At 40.0% G+C, this 21,637-nt stretch overlaps 1 protein-coding gene across 1 annotated transcript; it reads left to right on the top strand.

The window, feature by feature from the left end:
- Positions 1-207: 207 nt before the first annotated feature.
- On the top strand, positions 208-21,609 carry LOC308610519 (putative helicase senataxin; the record flags this gene model as incomplete). Its single annotated transcript, XM_081259623.1, has 9 exons — positions 208-276; positions 9,194-9,406; positions 10,649-10,859; positions 12,828-12,937; positions 16,453-16,672; positions 17,446-17,565; positions 20,230-20,401; positions 20,536-20,623; positions 21,121-21,609. Coding segments are annotated over 9 exons (1,692 nt in total), but the record flags the coding sequence as incomplete, so codon positions are not given.
- Between the last annotated feature and the right edge of the window lie 28 nt (positions 21,610-21,637).

The raw sequence follows: 21,637 nt of genomic DNA, 5'->3' as shown, positions 1-21,637 counted from the left end.
TTCTGTGGGAGTGAGTGGGGTGTCTCACTACAGAAAGTCTCTGTCCGCTCGGCGCCCCCTGCTTTCTCCTGCTGGGGTTCGTGCCTTTGGAGAGTGTGCCCCTCCCGAGTGGCCACCTGAGCCCTCCCTGCCCCACCTGAAGGCGATGGAGCGCTGACAGCCAGCCAGAGGGCCCTTTGCCGTCCTCCCCACCTTCCAGGAGCGACGATGTGCCAAGACCTGTGTGGCCCAGAAGGAATCGGGCCCGAGGCTCGAAGGAAGAAGAACCCTTGGCTGGTCAGTCAATGCGGCAGAGGTGTTAGCTACTGACGATCGTAGGGCTGAACTCACCTGCTAATTGCGGGACTTAATGACAAAGTGCCTCGCTGTCCCCAGCGTGGGGACGAGGTCCCCCGTGGAGCCACTCCCCCTGTGGAGTCAGAATGGCAGTTGCACTGTTTCTTCATTCCTTGTTAGATCCACAGGCATGTTGTCTAACCTCTGGGAGCTTGAGCCCTGTCATCAAATGGTAATATTTGGTGGTTCTTTATAAGGATTGATGTGAAGCCCAGGTGAGAGAGCGAGTCTAAAAACCACTTCCTCAGTTTTGTTTTGTTTTGCTTTTTCAGAAATGTTGGGGCCCAGAGTCTGGTTATATATGAATGCAGATCCTCACCCATTCTCAAATAAACCCAGGAATCTCGACTGAAAGGATGGCTTCGCTGTAGGCCATTACCCCAGGTAATTATTTGGTTTTTTTAAATTTTAAATGTTTACATGTTTTATTATTTATTTGGTTGCATTGGGTCTTAGTTGCAGCAGGCGGGCTCCTTAGTTGTGGCATGCGAACTCTTAGTTGTGGCATGCATGTTGGATCTAGTTCCCAGACCCAGGGATCGAACCTGGGCCCCCTGCATTGGCAGCGCGGAGTCTTAACCAGTGTGCCACCAGGGAAGTGTCGGCAGTTATTTGTTAAATAGACACTTAAGACTTTTTTTTTCAGGCACTTATTATGTGCCAAGCACTGAGGAGTAAGACAAAAGAAAAAAAAATACAGAACGGATCCTTGCCCCCTAACACACGCAGAATTGCTGAGGATGGAGCTTGTAGGTGGGAGACAGATAAGTAAACAGCTCAGCCTAACATGGTAAATGCAGTGATAGAGACCATGTACAAAGTCCTGAGGGGATAGAGAAAAAAGTCATCAAAGACAGATTGGAAGGGAGGGAATGAGTCAGACAAGCCTCCAGGCATGATGATGCTCAGAGGTAGTTCTCAAATCTGGCTCCTCCCACCCCCGCCCCCGAAATATTTACTTATTTATTTATTTTGGCTGTGCTGGGTCTTAGTTGTGGCTTGCGAACTCTCAGTGGCGGCATGCATGTGGGATCTAGTTCCCAGTCCAGGGCTCGAACCCCGGCCCACTGCATTGGGAGTGCAGAGTCTTACCCCCTGGACCACCAGGGATGTCCCCCAAATCTGGCTTTTTATCAGACGTACTGGTGGAGTCTTTTTTAGAACGCATCTGAATTTTCTCAGTGGTATCTCACCATGTGCCTTTGCTAATTTTTTTTGCCAAGTTCCTTTGGTGAGTCTGAGGCACATCCAGGGTTAAGAAGCAGGCAAAGGTATGAAGAGTAGGTGTCCAAGGCAGATGGAAGAGCTTCCATAAAGGCAGGTAATGCCAAACACCAGGAAGCATTTTAGGATGTGCAAGTGAGGGGGAATGTCAAGAGATGATGCTGAAGCCAGGTCATGGAGAGCCTTGTGTGGTGAGGTCAGAAATTTTAATTTTATCGGCCAAAGGTAGAGGAGTCATTTGTGCTTTTAGAGTCTGGTTTTGGCTTTGGCCTTTGGCAGCACTTTGGAGGAAGAATTGATGGTGGATCAAACAAGAGGCAGATCATTTAGGTTTCTTCTGTAATCCAGACAAATAATGAAAATGTATTGAACTAAGGAAATGGCAGTCTCACTGAGAGTAAAGTACAGAGGTAATCAAGGTGGTAGACTCTATAGAACTTGTAGAGATGGGGGCTAAGGGAGGATAGCATAGGAGAATTCACAGGTTACTGGTTTGAAAAGTGAAGTCATGGTAATACCGTGGATACAGAGAATACAGGACAGATAACACATTGACGGGAAGGACTTTGTTCTGTTCTGGTCCTGTTTACTTTGAGGCAACTGTCAAGTGAGTATAGATTCACTGTACAGTTGGATATTGAGTACGGTCAGCCTTCCATATCTTTGGGTTTCCCATGTGTGGATATAGAGGGCCAACTGTGTTCCCTGTACTCCACTATTTTATGGAAGGGACTTGAGCATCTGCAGATTTTGGTGTGCATGGGGGGTACTCCTGGAACCAATCCCCTGCAGAAACTGAAGGGCAGCTGTATATCTTTGTGGAATTCTAGGCTAGGCTATCATTTATTGAGTAGCTGAAACACAAACATGGCATTGAGTTTTACCTACGTTCTCAGTCTTTGGGGAAGCTTCATTATAAATAGTAGTTGAAGAAATAGGTTGAATTGTCACCCACAAAGAGGATATTGAATGAAGGGTTAGAGTCCTGAGGACAAACCTTTGGAAATGTTGATATGAAGCAGGGGGAAAAGGAACAGATGATTATGGGGGCTGGGTAGAGGAAGTGAGAGAAGAATGGTGTGTTGTCGTAGCTAAGGAATACATGCTTAGCAGTTTCATATGCTTTAGAGGAGTCCATTAAAGAACCTACTGGATTTGGTATTAAAGAGATTATTAGGGACTTTTGTGAAAACATTCAGTGAAACATAAGGTAGAAGCCAGAGTGCAAAGGAGCTAAAGAAGTGAATCTAAATTATTTTTTCAAGGGGAGTTCCCTGGTGGTCCAGTGGTTAGGACTCGGCGCTTTCACAGCCGTGGCCCGGGTTCAATCCCTTGTCAGGGATCTAAACTAAGATCCCTCGAGCCGCTCAGCGTGGCCGAGGAAAAAAATAAATAAAAGCAATTGTGAAGAAGTTTAAAATAAATAAATTTTCAAAAAGTTTAGCTAGGAAGGATAGAAGAAAGTGATTGTTATTTGAAGTTTCTGGCCAGCTATTATTGATAAATGATATCCCCTGGATAAGTCAATAGAAAATTACAGTTATACCTCTGGTGAAGCATCCTATGTTATTGGCAAAAATACTGTCTCTCTGATGCACAGGAGCCGCTCTTACTTCTGTCATGCAGCTTGAGGATTCCCTGGACTCCCCCATTTGTAGTTCAGTAATGATTCCAAGCAGTAAAAACACTGATGAACTTAACAAAACTGTCCTCCAGAAGAACTGAATTGTACAAAAATTTGCAAGATTCATAGTCATCTACCAGCAGTTTTCCCTTAAAAGAAAAATTTCAGTATACCCTGTTCAGATTTTTTTGGGCTTAGCTATCAGGCCAATGATGATTTTAGTTTTAGGAACATAACCACACCCACTTATGGCCTTTGAGAGGAACTATGGAAACATGTTTCTATTGTTGATTTGCTGTAGCACTGTTCTCTCTGTTTTCTAAATTCCATGGCACTTATCTGTTATATGGCAGTACCTCCTATCTACTTTGAGAACATTTAGTTTGCTTTCTGGAATGTGGAAGTAAGCCAGCTCTCTGAGTGAGTGAAATAAAAAGCAGCCTCCATAATTTTTTTTTTTTACTAGAAAGTTTATTTTGCTAACTAACTTCTCTGTTAATAATTATTTTAAATTATACAACATTTTGGGCTTCCCCGGAGGCGCAGTGGTTGAGAGTCCACCTGCCGACGCAGGGGACACTGGTTCGTGCCCCAGTCCTGGAAGATCCCACATGCTGCACGGAGCGGCTAGGCCCGTGAGCCATGGCCGCTGAGCCTGCACGTCCGGAGCCTGTGCTCTGCGACGAGAGAGGCCACAGCAGTGAGAGGCCCGTGTACCGCAAAAAAAAAAAAAAAAAAAAAAATGTATACAACATTTTATTTGTACTTCAGTACCTTGATTTTTTCAAAGTTGCAGTTGACTGCAGTCTTGTTTCCTGCTCAAGTCAAGCTTGAAACAACTGATGTTTGAGAAATCTTCCCTGAGTTTCATTTTCTGTCCTTGCATTGTCTAGAAGGGTGAAACTTGTTGAATTAGTACATCACTGGAAAAACACAGCTTCTGCAGACTTTTAACTTCCTGGTATTATATTACTGGTTTTTCAAGTATGAGAAGTTCTTTGAGTGAAATTTATATTCTGCAGAAACATAGTGTCTATTCTGTTACTTCATATTCCCTAGTTTGCAGCACCCTTAAAAAATGTAATTGAATTAGAATTAGTGTTAGGAAAGGGCAGGACTCTCCAGCTGAACTAGCATATTACTTTTTTAATTTTTCACACAAGGACTGTGTAACTCATGCTATTTTTCTGCTCTACTTTACAAGAAGCTCCTAAATTAGGCCTTATTGAAATTAAATTTCTTGTACATAAGTTTTGATTTCTCTCCCTTTCTAAATTGCCTTCTAAAATGTCTTTTTCTTTATACTTTAATGTTGAAAGCTGCCCTGCATTCTTTTCAGAAGCCTGAAGAAAGTATACAGTTAATATTTAATAAATTTTAAAAATCAGTTCACAAGACAAATCCATGTTTTTGATTGTACAGAAACTATAAATACTGTCAAGATGTGATCAGTTTCCCATTAGCAGAGCTTATTATGCACTCTGAATTTTTGGGTGGTAATGCATTCAAAAATGTAACATTGTCAAGTTTCTGTACCCAAGTATTCAATGACTTGGGTCATGTTTCTTAACCTTTTATTGTCCCTTCTCCCTCTCTGAAAGGAAACGTTTAAGACATTTCTTTCCTATGAATTTCCCGTGAATTTTAATCCCACCAATATATATTATATACTTCTTTACGTAATGTCCATATACCTGTGCTTTATATGTAAAAAGAGTAGGATGTGTTCCACTAACCAGTTTTCATCTCCTTGAGGATGATGTCACTCCTGATGAGAATGCATGGGTTAGGATCATCCAGTTAGGCAATGAACTTCATTGGGTTTACAGTTGGGTTTGTAACTTTTTTCCCATCAGGCTGATATACATTCATTAGATAATGAAGGTCAAGTTTTCAAGACCGGTTTTGTTGGGTAATTTCCTGGCCCAATTCCCAATAAAATGTTTCCATACGATAGAACACTTGGTTTGATTTCCCTTGGGTGTGGTTTTCTCCATTTTTGTCAAAGACTGGCTAATAGCTGTTTGGCTAATACATTGAGTTTGTCTGATGTTTCTCGCATGAATAGACTGGGGTTGTGGGTTTGGGGAAGCATACTGCAGAGTTGAAGTTCCTGCCTCATCACATTGTGTCAGGGGTTACCAACACGACTTAACCACTGGTGATGTTAACCTTGATCACTTGGTTTGAGGTTGTGTTTGCCAGGTGTCTCCACCATAAGTGTGATTTTCACTTTGCATCCTTTCTTATTTGGAAGTGTTTCACCAAGTCCAGCCCTCGCTCAAGATAGGGTGGGATTAAGCTCCACTTCCTGGAATGGGGAGTATCTGTATATATTATTTGCAATTCTTCCATAAGGAAAGTTTGTTCCTTCCCCCACATTTGTTTATTCATTCATTTGTATCAGTATGGATTCATGTATATTTATACTGTGGGTTATAATCCAATATTACATTATTTTGTTACTCAGATTGTTTCAGCTTTGGCCGCTGGGAGCTCTTCAGGTTGGTGTCTATTATGTCCCTTTGACATGCCCCCATCCTTTTGTGTTTTGTGCACGTTGTTTCTGTTCCGGGCTTCCCTGGTGGCTCAGTGGTTGAGAGTCTGCCTGCCAGTGCAGGGGACACGGGTTCGAGCCCTGGTCCTGGAAGATCCCACATGCTGTGGAGCAACTGGGCCTGTGCGCCACAACTACTGAGCCTGCGCTACAGAGCCTGCAGGCCACAACTACTGAGCCTGTGCTCTAGAGCCTGAGAGCCACAACTACTGAGACCGCATGCCACAACTACTGAGGCCCACGCACCTAGAGCCCGTACTCCACGAGAGAGGCCACCGCAATGAGAAGCCCACACGCCACAACAAAGAGTGGCCTCTGCTTGCTGCAGCTGGAGAAAGCCAGCACGCAACAACGAAGACCCAACACAGCCAAAAATAAATAAATTAACATTAAAAAAAGTCCCCCACTATTATTGTGTTACTGTTGATTTCCGCTTTTATAGCTGTTAGCAGTTGCCTTACATACTGAGGTGCTCCTATTTTGGGTGCATATATATTTATAATTGTTATATCTTCTTCTTGGGTTGATCCCTTGATCATTGTGTAGCATCCTTCCTTGTCTCTTGTAACATTCTTTATTTTAAAGTCTATTTTATCTGATATGAGTATTGGTACTCCAGCTTTCTTTTGATTTCCATTTGTCTGGAATATCTTTTTCCATCCCCTCACTTTCAGTCTGTAACTGTTCCTAGGTCTGAAGTGGGTCTCTTGTAGGCAGCATATATATGGGTCTTGTTTTTGTATGCATTCAGCGAGCCTGTGTCTTTTGGTTGGAGCATTTAATCCATTCATGTTCAAGGTAATTATTGATATGTATGTTCCTATTACCATTTTCTTAATGGGTATGGGTTTGTTTTTGTAGGTCGTTTTCCTTTGTGTTTCCCACTTAGAGAAGTTTCTTTAGCATTTGTTGTAGAGCTGGTTTGGTGGTGCTGAATTCTCTTTGCTTTTGCTTGTATGTAAAGCTTTTGATTTCTCCGTTGAATGTGAATGAGCTCCTTGCCAGGTAGAGTAATCTTGGTTGTAGGTTCTTCCCTTTCATCACTTTAAATATATCGTGCCACTCCCTTCTGGCTTGTAGAGTTTCTGCTGAGAAATCAGCTGTTAACCTTATGGGACTTCCCTTGTATGTTACGTGTCGTTTTTCCCTTGTTGTTTTCAGTAATGTTTCTTTGTCTTTAATTTTTTGTCAATTTGAGTACTGTGTGTCTTGGCGTGTTTGTCCTTGGGTTTATCCTGCCTGGGATTCTCTGCGCTTCCTGGACTTGGGTGGCTATTTCCTTTCCCATGTTAGGGAAGTTTTCGTCCATCATCTCTTCAAATATTTCCTTGGGTCCTTTCTCTCTCTCTTCTCCTTCTGGGACCCCTATAATGTGAATGGTGTTGCGTTTAATGTTGTCCCAGAGGTCTCTTAGGCTGTCATCATTTCTTTTCATTCTTTTTTTCTTTATTCTGTTCCACAGCAGGTGAATTCTACCGTTCTGTCTTCCAGATCACCTATCCGTTCTTCTGACTCAGTTACTCTGCTGTTGATTCCTTCTAGTGTATTTTTCATTTCAGTTATTGTATTGTTCATCTCTGTTTGTTCTTTAATTCTTCTAGGTGTTTTTTCTTTTAATTCTTGTAGGGCTTTGTTAAACCTTCCTTGCATCTTCTCGATCTTTGCCTCCATTCTTTTTCCAAGGTCCTGGGTCATCTTCACTGTCATTTTCCTGAATTCTTTTTCTGGAAGGTTGCCTATCTGCACTTCATTTAGTTGTTTTTCTGGGGTTTTATTTTGTTCCTTCATCTGGTACAAAGCACTCTCTGCCTTTTCATTTTGTCTGTCTTTCTGTGAATAGGGTTTTCCTTCCCCAGGCTGCAGAATTGTAGTTCTCCTTGCTTCTGCTGTCTGCCCTCTGGTGGCTGAGGCTACCTAAGAGGCTTGTGCAGGCTTCCTAATGGGAGGGACAGGTGGTGGGTAGAGCTGGGTGTTGCTCTGGTGGGCAGAGCTCAGTCAAACTTTAATCTGCTTATCTGCTGATGGGTGGGGTTGCGTTCCCTCCCTGCTGGTTGTTTGGCCTTAGGCGACCTAGCACTGGAGCCTACCTGGCTCTTTGGTGGGGCTAATGGCGGACTCTGGAAGGGCTCCCACCGAGGAGTACTTCCCAGAACTTCTGCCACCAGCGTCCTTGTCCCCACGGTGAGGCACAGCCACCTCCCCTCCTGCCTCTGCAGGAGACGCTCCAACACTAGCAGGCAGGTCTGGTTCAGTCTCCTATGGGGTCACTGCTCCTTCCCCTGGGTCCCAGTGCTCACACTACTTTGTGTGTGCCCTGCAAGAGTGGAGTCTCTGTTTCCCCTAGTCCTGTCAAATTCCTGCAATCAAATCCTGCTAGCCTTCAAAGTCTGATTCTTCAGGAATTCTTCCTCCCGTTGCCGGACCCCCAGGTTGGGAAGCCTGACATTGGGCTCAGAACCTTCACTCTAGTGGGTGGACTTTGTGGTATAAGTGTTCTCCAGTTTGTGAGTCACCAGCCCAGCAATTATGGTATTTGATTTTATTGTGATTGTGCCCCTCGTCATTGCAGCTTCTCCTTTGTCTTTGGATGTGGGGTATCTTTTTTGGTGAGTTCTAGTGTCTTCCGGTTGATGATTGTTCAGCAGTTAGTTGTGGTTCCGGTGCTCTCGCAAGAGGGAGTGAGTGCACATCCTGTACTCCGCCATCTTGAACCAATCTCTGAAATTAATTTCATTTAACCCTTTTTACTTGAGTTTGGATGGTGGAGGCTCTGATGGTAGTATAAAACCCCAAATTGGAGACAGTTGAAAACTGTACGTTTCAAACTTAGTAGGAATAGTTTTGTAGCTATTATATTTGCAGCCATTACAGTTTATACTGCCTTGACGAGCAGTGAGTTATGGGCAGCAGTTCATACACACATGTGCAAAGTCATGTGTATATATACTTCCAAACCAAGAGAAAATTCTTCTCTATATGAGTTTTTGTTATTGGTATGGACTAATATTTGGGGATTTCTAAGGTTTCCAGGGATTTCGGGAGCAGGGCCTCAGGGAATGTGAAAGGTTTCCTGAGCTTCTCACTTGACTCCAGTACATGATTAGAACACTCCAAAATCTGTACTTTGAAAACATTGATAATTCTATGTCTCTGTATATAATTTCCCATCAGTACTGTATAGTTTTGAGCCGGCTTTATAACACAGCTGTATGTTGCCTTATGATGTTTATTACTAACTGCTTTCATTTCATTATTTTTCATGTGTCACAGGTAAAGTTTTTACGAGTAAGCTCAGATTGAGTTTAGCCAGTGATTGATAAGCTGGCCAGCAGAATGTTCTGGATGTGGTCGAGGCACATTGTAAGTTGAAGACATGATCATTAGTAGGAAATGTACCCATTCTCCACCAGAATAGGCCTGAAGTGTTGTGTGTTTTTTTTTTTTTTCTTTAGTCTTTCCATGTCTTCTTTTCTGGATACAGGTACAGAATGAGCACATGTTGTTGGTGTACACCAGGTGGTATTTCCACCATTGACTTCCTGCAACGCTATGCATCCAAGACCCACTCCAGTGAATTTCAAACAGCTGATGAAGACCTCTGCTACTGCTTAGAATGTGTGGCGGAATACCACAAAGCAAGGGATGAATTGCCATTCTTACATAAGGTACTTTACATTAATTGGGCAGTATTTTTCAGAGCTTGATAACTAGGAAGAGAATAAATTTAAACTCTGTTGGAAGCATTCAGGGAACTGAAAACGTGATTTAAACTGTGAATGCTAATATACGTGTAGTATGTAACTCATAGCCTGGTAGATAGTAGGTGCTGAATAAATGCTTATTGATTGATGGAATTGAATTGAAATCTAAAGCAGAATTTTATAATCCTCCACTTTTAGACATTTTGATGTGAAACAGTTTCATGAAATGAAGTGACGTATGGGGTTTTTTGGGGTTCATGTTTTAATGTCGTTGTGTTTGACTTTCTTAACAGCCAGGTATCTGAATGGCTTGGGTTATTCTTTTATTGGCTAATAGTTCTTTTTTTCCCCTCTCTTCATTTTTTAATGTTAAGTGCTATAAATCAATAAAGACAAACATTTTTTTTCATTCACAGGAACCAAAGTGAAACATATAATTTTAAATATGTGGCTTTGAATATTGGTTTATTATATTTATCTGGTGAGAAATGGAATACAGACCATAGAGTTACGTATAATAATATAGAAGAGAGGAGGGGATGATAAGTTATGAACATTTTGAGGAAAACTTTATGTTTACAAAGTTGCCTAGCGATGAAGCTAACCAATGCCTTTATGCTAAAGCTGATGTTTCAAGGTAATTACCTATGGCTGGAACGTAGGAGGGAAGTCAGAGAAGGCCCAGCTTGTGTAAAGAAGCTCCAACTTCTCATTTCCTTTTCAATAGAGTATAGTTGACAGTGCTGTTGATAACAAAACTCTGCAAGAGCAATGTTGTAAACATCTCATGCTCTATGTACTCATGTTCATGTATCATAAAAGCCACTTTTATGTTCAGTGACTGTTTTCTTTAAATCTAATATAATTTTTTTTTTTTTTTTTTTTTTTTTTGGTACGCAGGCCTCTCACTCTTGTGGCCTCTCCCGTTGCTGAGCACAGGCTCCGGACGCGCAGGCTCAGCAGCCACGGCTCACGGGCCCAGCAGCTTTGCGGCATGTGGCATCTTCCCGGACCGGGGCACGAACCCGTGTCCCCTGCATCGGCAAGCGGACTCTCAACCGCTGTGCCACCAGGGAAGCCCTGGTACTTCTTTAAACTTCTGAATTTTTATGCTTAGGAAAAGGCTTTCTAGAAGGATCGTCACATCCAGTATATTTTGTTGCTAATAAGATATAAAGCACACTGCCCGTTTTTCTTTTCCTGTAGGTTTTATGGGAATTAGAAACCTCACGTCTCATAAATCACTTTGAAAAGGCCATGAAGGGAGAAATTGGAGACGATGACGAGTTATATATAGTAGACAACAATGGAGAGGCACAGCTGTTTGACCTTACTGGCGAAGACTTTAAAAATAAGCTTCGAGTTGCTCTTCTTGAAATACTGAAATATCCTTATTTGCTTTTACATGAGCGTGTTAGTGAGTATCTTGGGTGTTTCACAGTTGTATCATTTTTATATTTTAAGAATTGTAAGAATTTGGGTTTATCTATATTGAAAATCTGTTTCTTAAACATATACTTAGGATACTTTTTTTTCCAAACGTTTTATTTTGAGCATTTCCAAACCTAGAAAAGTGAATTACACAGTGAATACCATATACACACCACATAGATTGTACAGCTGCTGATATCTTGCTGTATTTGCTTTATCACATATTTATTCTTCTATCCATTCAATTAATTTTCATTCTTGGAATTTGTCTGTAGCAGGGTTTTTCATACTTGGAACTGTTGACATTTTGGACTGGATAAATCTTGGTTCCTGAGGGACATGCTGTTTATTGTAGGATGTTTAGCAGCATCCCTGGCCTCTCTCCACTAGATGCTGGTAGTGACTTGCTCTCCCCATTACCCTAGTTGTGACAAGCAAAATTGTCTCCAGATATTGCCAAACATCCCTTGGGAGTTGGGGGTCAGGGCCAGTGGGGGACAAAATCGCCAGGTTGAGAACCACTGGTCTGTAGTAGTTTTCAGTAATCACAATGGCATAGCATATTATGTCTGCCTAGATTTTGGCCATTTATATTTGCATTTCTTAATATGAATCTCTTGAAGACATTTTCCTGATCTGTCAAATCTAACGAAATAACAGTACCTTTAAGGCACCCACTACTGTATCTAGTCCACATTCAGATTTTCCCAGTAGTTGCAAAATGTGTTTTTTGGATGATTTATTTAAATTAGAGTCCAATCAGGGACTGTGCATTTGGTTCCATTTGGTTCCATATTTCTTACATCTCTTTTAATCCAGAATAGTTTACTTTTACGTATGTGTGCACAGGTATAGATATAGTTAGATAAATAGATAGATGGATAGATAGATAGATAGATTTTTTTGTCATAACTTTGACTTGCTGAGACCAGATGGTTGCCCTAAAGAAAAATGTGCTTCCTGGACTTTTCTGATTTCTTCCTTGTCATGTTATTTGACTTGTTTCTCTATCCTCTGTATTTTCAGTAAATTGAAAAGTATATCTAAAGATTTATTAGATAAATCAGTTCTTTCTAAATAAATTCAAAATAACTAGATTTTTAAATTCGAACAAGTCATTTTTCAAACATTTATTAAAGAGTACCATATCCAGAAAACTATATAAGCTTGATTTTTCATAAACTAAGCATACTTGTGTAGCTGGCACCCAGGTCAGAAACAAATCATCATCAACACACCAGAAGCTCTCCTCTTACTTTTCCAGTCATTGTCCCTCCTTCCCAAAGCTAACCACTGTCACTACAATATTCTTTGAAGCTTGACAAAATAAAGTTGATTCATCTGATATGGTAAACGTATGAGTCTATTCAGTATACTTTTGAAAGAGTGATGAAGAAATTTCCATGAAGCAACAGGGATTAAGATAGTGCTGGTACAGATAGACTCATGGAGCAGTGTAGAGACTCCAGAAGTAAACCGAATATATTTGGGGAATTTACTCTTTGCTGATGATAGCATTTCAAACCAGTGGAGAAAATGGATTACTCAGTAACTGAGAGTAGGACAAAATAGCCATTTGTGGGGCAAAGCTGATTTTATCCCTGTGGTACAAGATAAAGTCCTCATGGATCAAAATGTAAAATGCTAATGGAATTGGACCTATAGCCATACTTCTAAGAAGGTGCTCTCTGGAGATAATTATGCCCAGTGTGAAAAAAGATGTTTGTACTAGGAAAGTCAGAGCAATTCATAGGCACACACTATGATCAACCTACCGGTCTTTCAGCAGCTAAATATCATTCCTACATTTACAGCATTTTTATGCCTCAGTTTAAAAAAAAAAGGAGCAACTTTTCATTTACTTACAGAGCAACTGAAGGAGCCAAATTTAGGGAATCTTGATACGTTGATAAGATTTATGTCTTATGTTTACTGCCTTATTTTTTCTATTTAGATGAATTATGCGTTGAAGCACTTTGCCGGATGGAACAAGCTAACTGCTCCTTTCAGGTTTTTGACAAACATCCAGGGATCTATTTGTTTTTGGTCCATCCCAATGAAATGGTGAGTGTGAGTGTTAGGCAGTGGAAGAGGGGATATTTTATTTTTGCACCTATATTACAGATAACTATAATAGAGGTTTTTGATGTGTACTTTGTTTAAAATATTTGCCAAAGTTATTCTCTTGTTGTTGTAGCATTACTGTAGTTCAGGAGGGGGTGCTGGGGGGCTCAAAGAAGAGGGTTAAAAGAGTAGGGAAACAGTTCTGACAGGTGATGCTTCAGTTTAAAAGACAAATGAGGGAATAACCTGAACTTTCAGTGTGTTGACCTGAACTAACGAAGAAGGAGAGTTCTCTCTTGCTTTTCTTGCTTGCCTGCCCCGCTCCAAGCACATGGAAATACCAGTTAAAACACTTGAAATAATTATTTTGCTAATAGATGAGATTTTTAACAGGTGATGGGGTAGAGGGGAGAACAAGGAGATTCAGTTCTTAGGTGCCAAACAGGAAGAGGAACATGAGAATCAGAACAGTAGGTAGACAGAAGCAGAGAGCAACACCAGAGGCTTGGAACCTGACTTTGAGCTGATTGCTCGAGTTTGAGGACTTAACATCATGTGGCGAGGCAGCGTGTGCAGTAGGACCTGTGCACATTGGCCTCTAGAACTGAGTTACAACGTTAAGACAATAGCCACGAAGGGTTGCTCTGCCAATAGAAGGATAGTAAAGAGGCTTTTTTTTTAAGTGGCGAAGAAAGAACACGGTAATGGGGTTTCCAGTCAGAATGGTGGTGAATTTCTGTCTCCTTTGTGCCAAACCCAAACAATGATAGAAAAGAATTCAAAAAGTGGAATTCTAAAAGGTATAGTCCCACTTTTTAAAGGGTAAATGTTTCTTTGGACCAGTAATGGAACAGAAATACAAAGTGATACATGGTGGAAACCTGTATGTCGGCCTGGGTGGCTGTAGGTAGCAGGGGACTGAGTTTGTGCATGATAATAAGAATTACAAGTCTACTCCAGGCAAGGGTAGAACCAGAGTCGAGGCCTGTGCTTAAAATAAAGGTGGGGCTTTCCTGCCTGTGAAAGAAGACTGACAGAAAGTACAGCCAGCTGCTCTCCGGGACTGGCTTTCTTAAAGCTGCAAAGCAGTAGAGGAAGCAGGTCCAGCTGAGCAACCAGGACCTGGGCCAAGCACTTGCAGACTGGGTGACTGGGTCTGCAGGGCCAGGAATGACTGTATTCTTCATTATATATGTGTTTTTGTAGGTGAGGAAACTGAGTCAGGAGACTTAACCACAGTTACACAGGCTAGTATGGTGACTGGGATTTGTATATAGGCAGCCTGATCCAGAGCCCTAATGCTTTTTTTAAAGTTTTTATTTGAAAATACTTTAAAATTTTCAGAAAATTCTCAAAAATAAATAAAAGTAGAAAACACCTGTATATTCTTTAGCTGTATTCACCAATTACTAATGTTTCACTCCATTTGTTCTATCATTTGCTTTCAGTTAACTACAAAGCTGTTTGTTTTCTGACCATTTGAGAGTAGGTTGCATGTATCATAGCCTTTTGCCCCTAAATACTTCAGTGTATATTTCCTAAGAATAAGTATATTCTCACAATATTATAAACTTCAGTGACTTTAACATTGACACAGTAAGGTCTGTTTTCCAGTTGTGTCGTGTGATCCAGTGTACTTTGTAGCATTTTCCCCCTGTACTCCAGTATCCAGACCAGGATCAGGATTTACATGTAGTTGTGTTACATTAGTCTCCCTTAATCTGTAACATTTCCGCAGCCTATCTTTGTCTTTTATGACAATTACATTTCTGAAGAATAGTCATTTCTGCCTCCCTCCCATTTACAAAAAATAGAATGCTTTTCATTTTGGGTTTGTCTGATGCTTGCGCATGGTTAGGCTTCGGTTATACGTTCCAACTGGAATACTACATAAGTGAAGGATGCTATGTCCTTCTCAGGCTGTCAGATATACGGCATGCCATATCATCCGGCCTCTCATGGTGATGTTAATTTTGATCATCTAGTTGAGGTGTTGTCCAGTTTCTTCACTGTACAATGTCTATTTCTTAAGTACTCTAAGATCACATAAATACCTTACTCCTCACCAAAATGTTCTCCTAAATTTAGCATTACCTGATGGTTCTTCCCTGAGCCAGTTTTTCTAAGATTGCAAAATAGTTTCAACCCCAGCACTTTACACGTTTACCAGTCAGCACTTGACATTGATTATACTATAATCAAGAGCCATTTTCCCTGCTCTTCATTTATTCATCTGTTTATCATAAGTTATAGACTCATTGATTCCTTTGTATTTTTTTTCGATAGCTTAAAATCCATTACTTAATTATGTTGGCATAGAGCCCATTCTTTTGTCCACTAGTTCTATGTTTTGCAAACTTTTCTGCCCATAACCTAAGTAAAAATATTCTTCATCGAGTTCACACACATATAGACATACGTGACCTAAACATTTCACAAAACAGTACTTACTGTTACTATGAAGGACGCCCACTGATTTTTTTTAAAAATTTTATTTAGTTTTTAAGGTTGGTTGTGATCACTAAATTCAGTTTGTAGTGCAGAATAAATTTAAAATCACTTCCCTATGCTATATCGCCATGTAGAGGTGACCTTTGATTTCTTCTGAGGTTTCTCTTTTCATTTTTCCTTTTTTAACTTTCTATTATGGAACATTACAAACATACAAAAATAGATTGGTGTAGTGAACCCCCATATATCCATCACTGTGCTTCATCTGTTATCAATATGTGGTCAGTATTCTACTCCTGTTTAGTTACCGCAAATCTTAGACATCAGAGCATTTCATCCATAAAATACTTTAGTTCGTGTATCAAAAAGGTAAGTGCTCTTTTAAAAGAACAATTACATCGACACACTTATAATAATAATAATAATATATTTCTAGTCAGTATTTGAGTGGAAGTTACTCTCTCAAAAATGCTTTATCAGGGTTAGATCAAATCAGGATCAAGTAAGGTTCACATGTCGCATTCCAGTTGACCCTTGAGCAACAGGGGTTTGAACTGCATGGGTCCTCTTATACACAGATTCTTTTTAATAGCATGTAGTATAGTACTACACAGTTCGAGGTTAGTTGAATCCATGATGCAGAACCAGGATATGGAGGGCTGCCAACTATGTTATATTCGAATTATATTAGTGTATTCAACTACGCAGAGGGTAGGTGCCCCTAACCCTTGTGTGTTGTTCAAAGTTCAATTGTAATTAGTATCTTCCGTCTTTTTTTTTTTTCTGTCATCATGGACCTTTTGGTTTATTTCCTTTAAATGTCTGAAAATCATGTATTTTTCCTAAAGTACTTTATTCTATATGATAGTTTTTTTCTTCCAGTTTTATTGAGGTATAATTGACATACAGCACTGTATAAGTTTAAGATATACGGTGCAATGATTTTTTTAAAGTATTTGATGTATCTTGTGTCCTCTGTAATCTGTAGAGAATCTTATTTTAACTGTATTCTTTCTGTAGACAATTGTGTGTTAAATGAAGTAATGAATGTGTTACACTTTTAGGTTTCACGTTGGGCTATCCTGACAGCAAGAAACTTGGGGAAAGTGAACAGAGATGATTATTATGACTTACAGGAGGTTTTGACTTGCCTTTTTAAAGTTATTGAGTTGGGGCTTTTCGAAAGTCCAGACATTGATACTTCTTCTGTCCTTGAGAAGGGTAAACTGATTCTTCTGCCTTCACACATGTATGATACTGCCAACTACAAAAACTATTGGTTAGGTGAGTATTGTTCCTACACACATATAATTAGTATTTTCCAATATTTCTTATGATTATCCTGCAAGGGAAGGGATCTCTTCTGGTAATCTGATCAAAATTGCTAAATAAAGGATTTCATAGTTCACAATTCTTGTTCTGTCATTAAATTGACTATTACAACATCTTGTCTTTAAACATTTCTTATCCTAGAAATCATCTGTGTAAGAGGTACATTTTCAAGTATGGCAAATAGATCTTTTATTTAAGGCAGTATTAGATGTTACCGTATTAGCACAGCAGCTGAACTTAATAGGGTTTTGATCTCTTGAAACAGAGGTTTAATACCTCTTTTCCCATCTGTAAAATATTTCCTGGGAGAAAGCGATACTAACTTTGGTTTTCATCAAGTTGTATATTGACCTAAAGTAGTTCTGTCCTACTTCATTGATTCAGAGTCTTACAGTCATGTGTATATTTGGCAGTGACTGGTACTTGAAATATAGTGATCTTAAAATTTAAGGGGTCTTTGATATTATGAGATGCAAATTGTGTGGTAGTCATTTTGGAAATGGTTTTCTAACCAGGTTCGTGCCAGTTTCCCTTTTTATTCAGTCTAAAGTTCTGTTCTTAGGAGGAGGAGTTGTATATGAATATCTCAGACTTCAATGTCTGAGGCACTGGATACTGTTTGGTTTCATCTTACTGCCTTGTTATTCTTTTTGCCAACTAAACTGGAGAAGACATTAGAACAGTTTTATTTAATCAATTCAAGAAAACTATACGTGATCTTACAGGTATCTGCATGTTGCTGACCATTCTTGAGGAGCAAACCATGGATTCACTGTTGTTGGGCTCAAACAAACAGAATGATTTTATGCAATCAATACTTCACGCCATGGAGAGGCAATCAGATGGTAATAAACTTTATTTGCTGACTATTGTGATGATGGTGCACTTTGAAAATACTAGTGTCACTGTAAGAACTTGGGTGTATGATGTGGAGGAAAGAAAGAATGACCGTTTTATGGTTTTGGTCACAGAGTCAGAATTTTTAATTGGAAAGGACCTTTAGAGTTTAACTCGGCACGTTACTTTCATAAAAGAAGAAACTGAAGCCCAAGGAAGTTAACTTACTTTTGAAAAAAATAATTAATTAATTTTTGGCTGTGTTGTGTCTTTGTTGCTGTGCATGGGCTTTCTCTAGTTGCAGCGAGTGGGGTCTACAGATTCCTTCTTTAACATCTTTATTGGAGTATAATTTCTTTACAATGGTGTGCTAGTTTCTGCTGTATAACAAAGTGAATCAGCTACACATATACATATATCCCCATGTCCCCTCCCTCTTGCGTCTCCCTTCCACACCCCCATCCCACCCATCTAGGTGGTCACAGAGCACCAAGCGGATCTCCCTGTGCTCTGTGGCTTCTTCCCACTAGCTATTTTACATGTGGTAGTCCATGCCACTCTCTCACTTCGTCCCAGCTTACCCTTCCCTCTCCCCGTGTCCTCACGTCCATTCTCTATGTCTGCATCTTTATTCCTGTCCTGCCCCTAGGTTCTTCAGAACCTGTTTTTTTAGATTCCATATGTAAGTGTTAGCGTACAGTATTTGTTTTTCTCTTTCTGACTTACTTCACTCTGTACCACAGACTCTAGGTCCACCTGCCTCACTACAAATAACTCGATTTCGTTTCTTTTTTATGGCTGAGTAATATTCCATTGTATGTATAGCCACATCTTTATCTATTCATCTGTCGGTGGACACTTGGGTTGCTTCCATGTCCTGGCTCTTGTAAATAAAGCTGCAGTGAACATTGTGGTACATGACTGTTTTTGGATTATGGTTTTCTCAGGGTATATGCCCAGGAGTGGAATTTCTGGGTCGTATGGTAGTTCTATTTTTAGTTTCTTAAGGAACCTCCATACTGCTCTCCATAGTGGCTGTATCAATTTACATTCCTACCAATAGTGCAAGAGGGCTCCCTTTTCTCCACACCGTCGCCAGCATTTGTTGTTTGTAGATTTTTTGATGATGGCCATTCTGACTGGTGTGAGGTGACACCTCATTGTAGTTTTGATTTGCACTGCTCTAATGATTAGTGGTGTTGAGCATCCTTTCATGTGTTTGTTGGCAAACTGTATATCTTCTTTGGAGAAATGTCTGTTTAGGGCTTCTGCCCATTTTTGGATGGGGTTGTTTATTTTTTTGATATTGAGCTGCATGAGCTGCTTGTAAATTTTGGAGATTAATCATTTGTCTGTTGCTTCATTTGCAAATATTTTCTCCCATTCTGAGGGTTGTCTTTTCATCTTGTTTATATTTTCCATTGCTGTGCAAAAGCTTTGAAGTTTCATTAGGTCCCATTTGTTTGTTTTTATTTCCATGTCTCTAGGCGGTGGGTCAAAAAGGGTCTTTTATGTCATAGAGTGTTCTGCCTATGTTGTGGCAGGCGGATTCTTTACCACTTCACCACCAGGGAAGTCCCCTCTTTAAGAAACATTCCATAATTGTCTTCACCTAACTAATGACTTTCTTCCTTATTTGAGAGCTTCCTAGACATAAGACAGCTTCAGTAGAGGATAAAAAAGTATATGAGCAGTTCTACACGAACGACTATGATAAAAAAAAAAGTAGACTCTAAGAGCCCTGAGGGAAATAAAGCAGAAAGTTCTAAGGTTGACAGTAATTGGGTGAGTTAGAGCACTTGCCTCCTAAGAATACTGCAGAAGATGACAGGTGGTGCTAACAGTGAAGCCATTCTGGTTCTCACTTGGAAAAAGCCAGCTATCTGTTTTTTTCTGTAGGTGGTGTATCTTTATGTGAGTGTCAAAAATAAATCTGGAAAGAAAGAGTAGAGTAAGATCTTACAGATGCTTGACTGAGGGCTTCTAATTTCCTTAGAAGACATTAAGGAGCAAGTGAAGGTCTTTGAGCAGGGCAGTGTTTTGCCCCTGCATGTAGAGAAGAGGGGAAGGACCGGGCATAAGAGTGTGTGAGTAATGGGAATTCCTGCCAGTTGGATGGAATGGAGATAACAATAAAGCCATGTTGAGAATGGATGGATAAAGAGTATGTATCTCTGCTTATCCAGTGGATGAGGGGTTCAGTCCTTTATTCCAACCGAATGACACACACAATTCAGGATTTCTCATATCATGGACTTTGTTTAGATCTGAAAATACCAAGTTTTTCTTTCTCTCCCTTTTTTTTTTTCTACTTTACCTCTGTTATTTATTGAAGGATGGGAGTATAAAGGTCTGGAAGAAGCAGAGGAGGAACGATTCTTTCAGGTTGGCAAATAGGGTGAGAAAGTTGAGTTTATCTGGACTATCTCAGTTTGTTCCACACAACAAGATTTCTTAACAGAGGTGTATTGCTTTAAAAAAAAAATGCAGACATTATTTAAAAGTTTGCCAGGTTTCTAAAACCTGTAGTTGACAACACTTTACTTTAAATTACTTCCTGCTTTGCTTTCAGTTTTGTTGCTACCCAGGTAAAGAATGCTTAATTCTCAATATATTTTAGTCCCTTTCTCTAATTGTGTTGTAATTTGGCAAATTACTCCATTGTGTTTCAGATGATAGTGTGGATCCTTTCTGGCCAGCGTTACACTGTTTCATGGTGATTCTGGATCGTCTTGGATCTAAGGTCTGGGGTCAACTGATTGATCCTATTGAGGCATTTCAAACCATTATCAACAATGTGAGCTACAGGAAAGAGATCCAGAACATACGGAACAGCTCTGTGAGGTTCGTTCAGTTCCTGTGTCAGGATTTCCAACAATCTGTATGAGGAAGTCTACTATAATTGACTTTAACAGTAGGATTTTTCTCTTCTTTTTACCCTTCATTTCAGTAATTTCTATTTGTTCTTAATATTTAAGGACCAAGTCAGAACCGGAGTCATATTTAGATGATATGGTGACTTGCAGCCAGATGGTATACAATTATAACCCTGAAAAGACCAAAAAGGTATAAAACATTTTGAGAATTCAGATGATATTGTATTGCCTTTATATTGTATAGTCAGTGTTTTATGTGGTTAGTTGCATTGCTGATTTTATGATATGTAGCTATTCTGAATCAACTGTTGCATAAAACAGTTTCTGATTGAACAGTAGCTCATGAGGAAAAATGGTCTGTAATGAGAGCATGCACAGTTTGGGAGATTAATTTTTAAGTACATTTTGGAAGGGTAGAACATTTATGGCATGAGGGAGATAAATCACATGACTAGAAATCAAAACCAACTGAAGGAAAGAGGTCCAGAGTACATGGAGGTTTTGTAAATTTAAACTTTTCATGAAAGCTTCACCTCAAAATTGGACTGTTTTCAATTTCTTGGGGGTCCATATATGTACATCAACACAGGAAAGTTGAGCAGTGTATTTTCTTGTTGGCAACTTTTGTGTTAAACCTGTCATGAATGGTGCTTGTTTATCTGAGTGTCAGTATCTCTTTCATTTTAGGATTCAGGGTGGAGATCAGCCATTTGCCCAGATTATTGTCCTAACATGTATGAAGAAATGGAAACATTAGCTAATGTGCTTCAGTCAGATATCGGTCAAGACATGCGTGTTCATAACAGCACGTTTCTGTGGTTCATCCCCTTTGTGCAGTCCCTCATGGATCTTAAGGATCTGGGTGTGGCTTATATAGTGGAGGTTATTCATCATCTGCATTCTGAAGTCAAAGACGTCCTCAACCAGACGGACGCCGTGTGTGACACAGTCACTGAGTTTTTCCTTCTGATTTTGGTGTCAGTGATTGAACTGCATAGAAATAAAAAGTGTTTGCATTTGCTGTGGGTTAGTTCCCAGCAGTGGGTGGAAGCCATCGTAAAATGTGCCAAGCTTCCCACCACCGCGTTTGCTCGGAGTTCTGAGAAGTCATCTGGAAACTGCTCCAAAGGCACAACAATGATATCTCTGTCACTGCATTCAGTGCCATCTAACTCTGTACAACTTGCTTGTGTGCAGCTGATCA

The sequence above is a fragment of the Mesoplodon bidens genome (assembly GCF_964165515.1).
Source record: "Mesoplodon bidens genome assembly, contig: HAP1_SCAFFOLD_980, whole genome shotgun sequence".
NCBI lineage: Eukaryota > Metazoa > Chordata > Mammalia > Artiodactyla > Ziphiidae > Mesoplodon > Mesoplodon bidens.
Note: the sequence above shows the minus strand (reverse complement) of the source record. Positions and strands in the feature narration are given on the sequence as shown.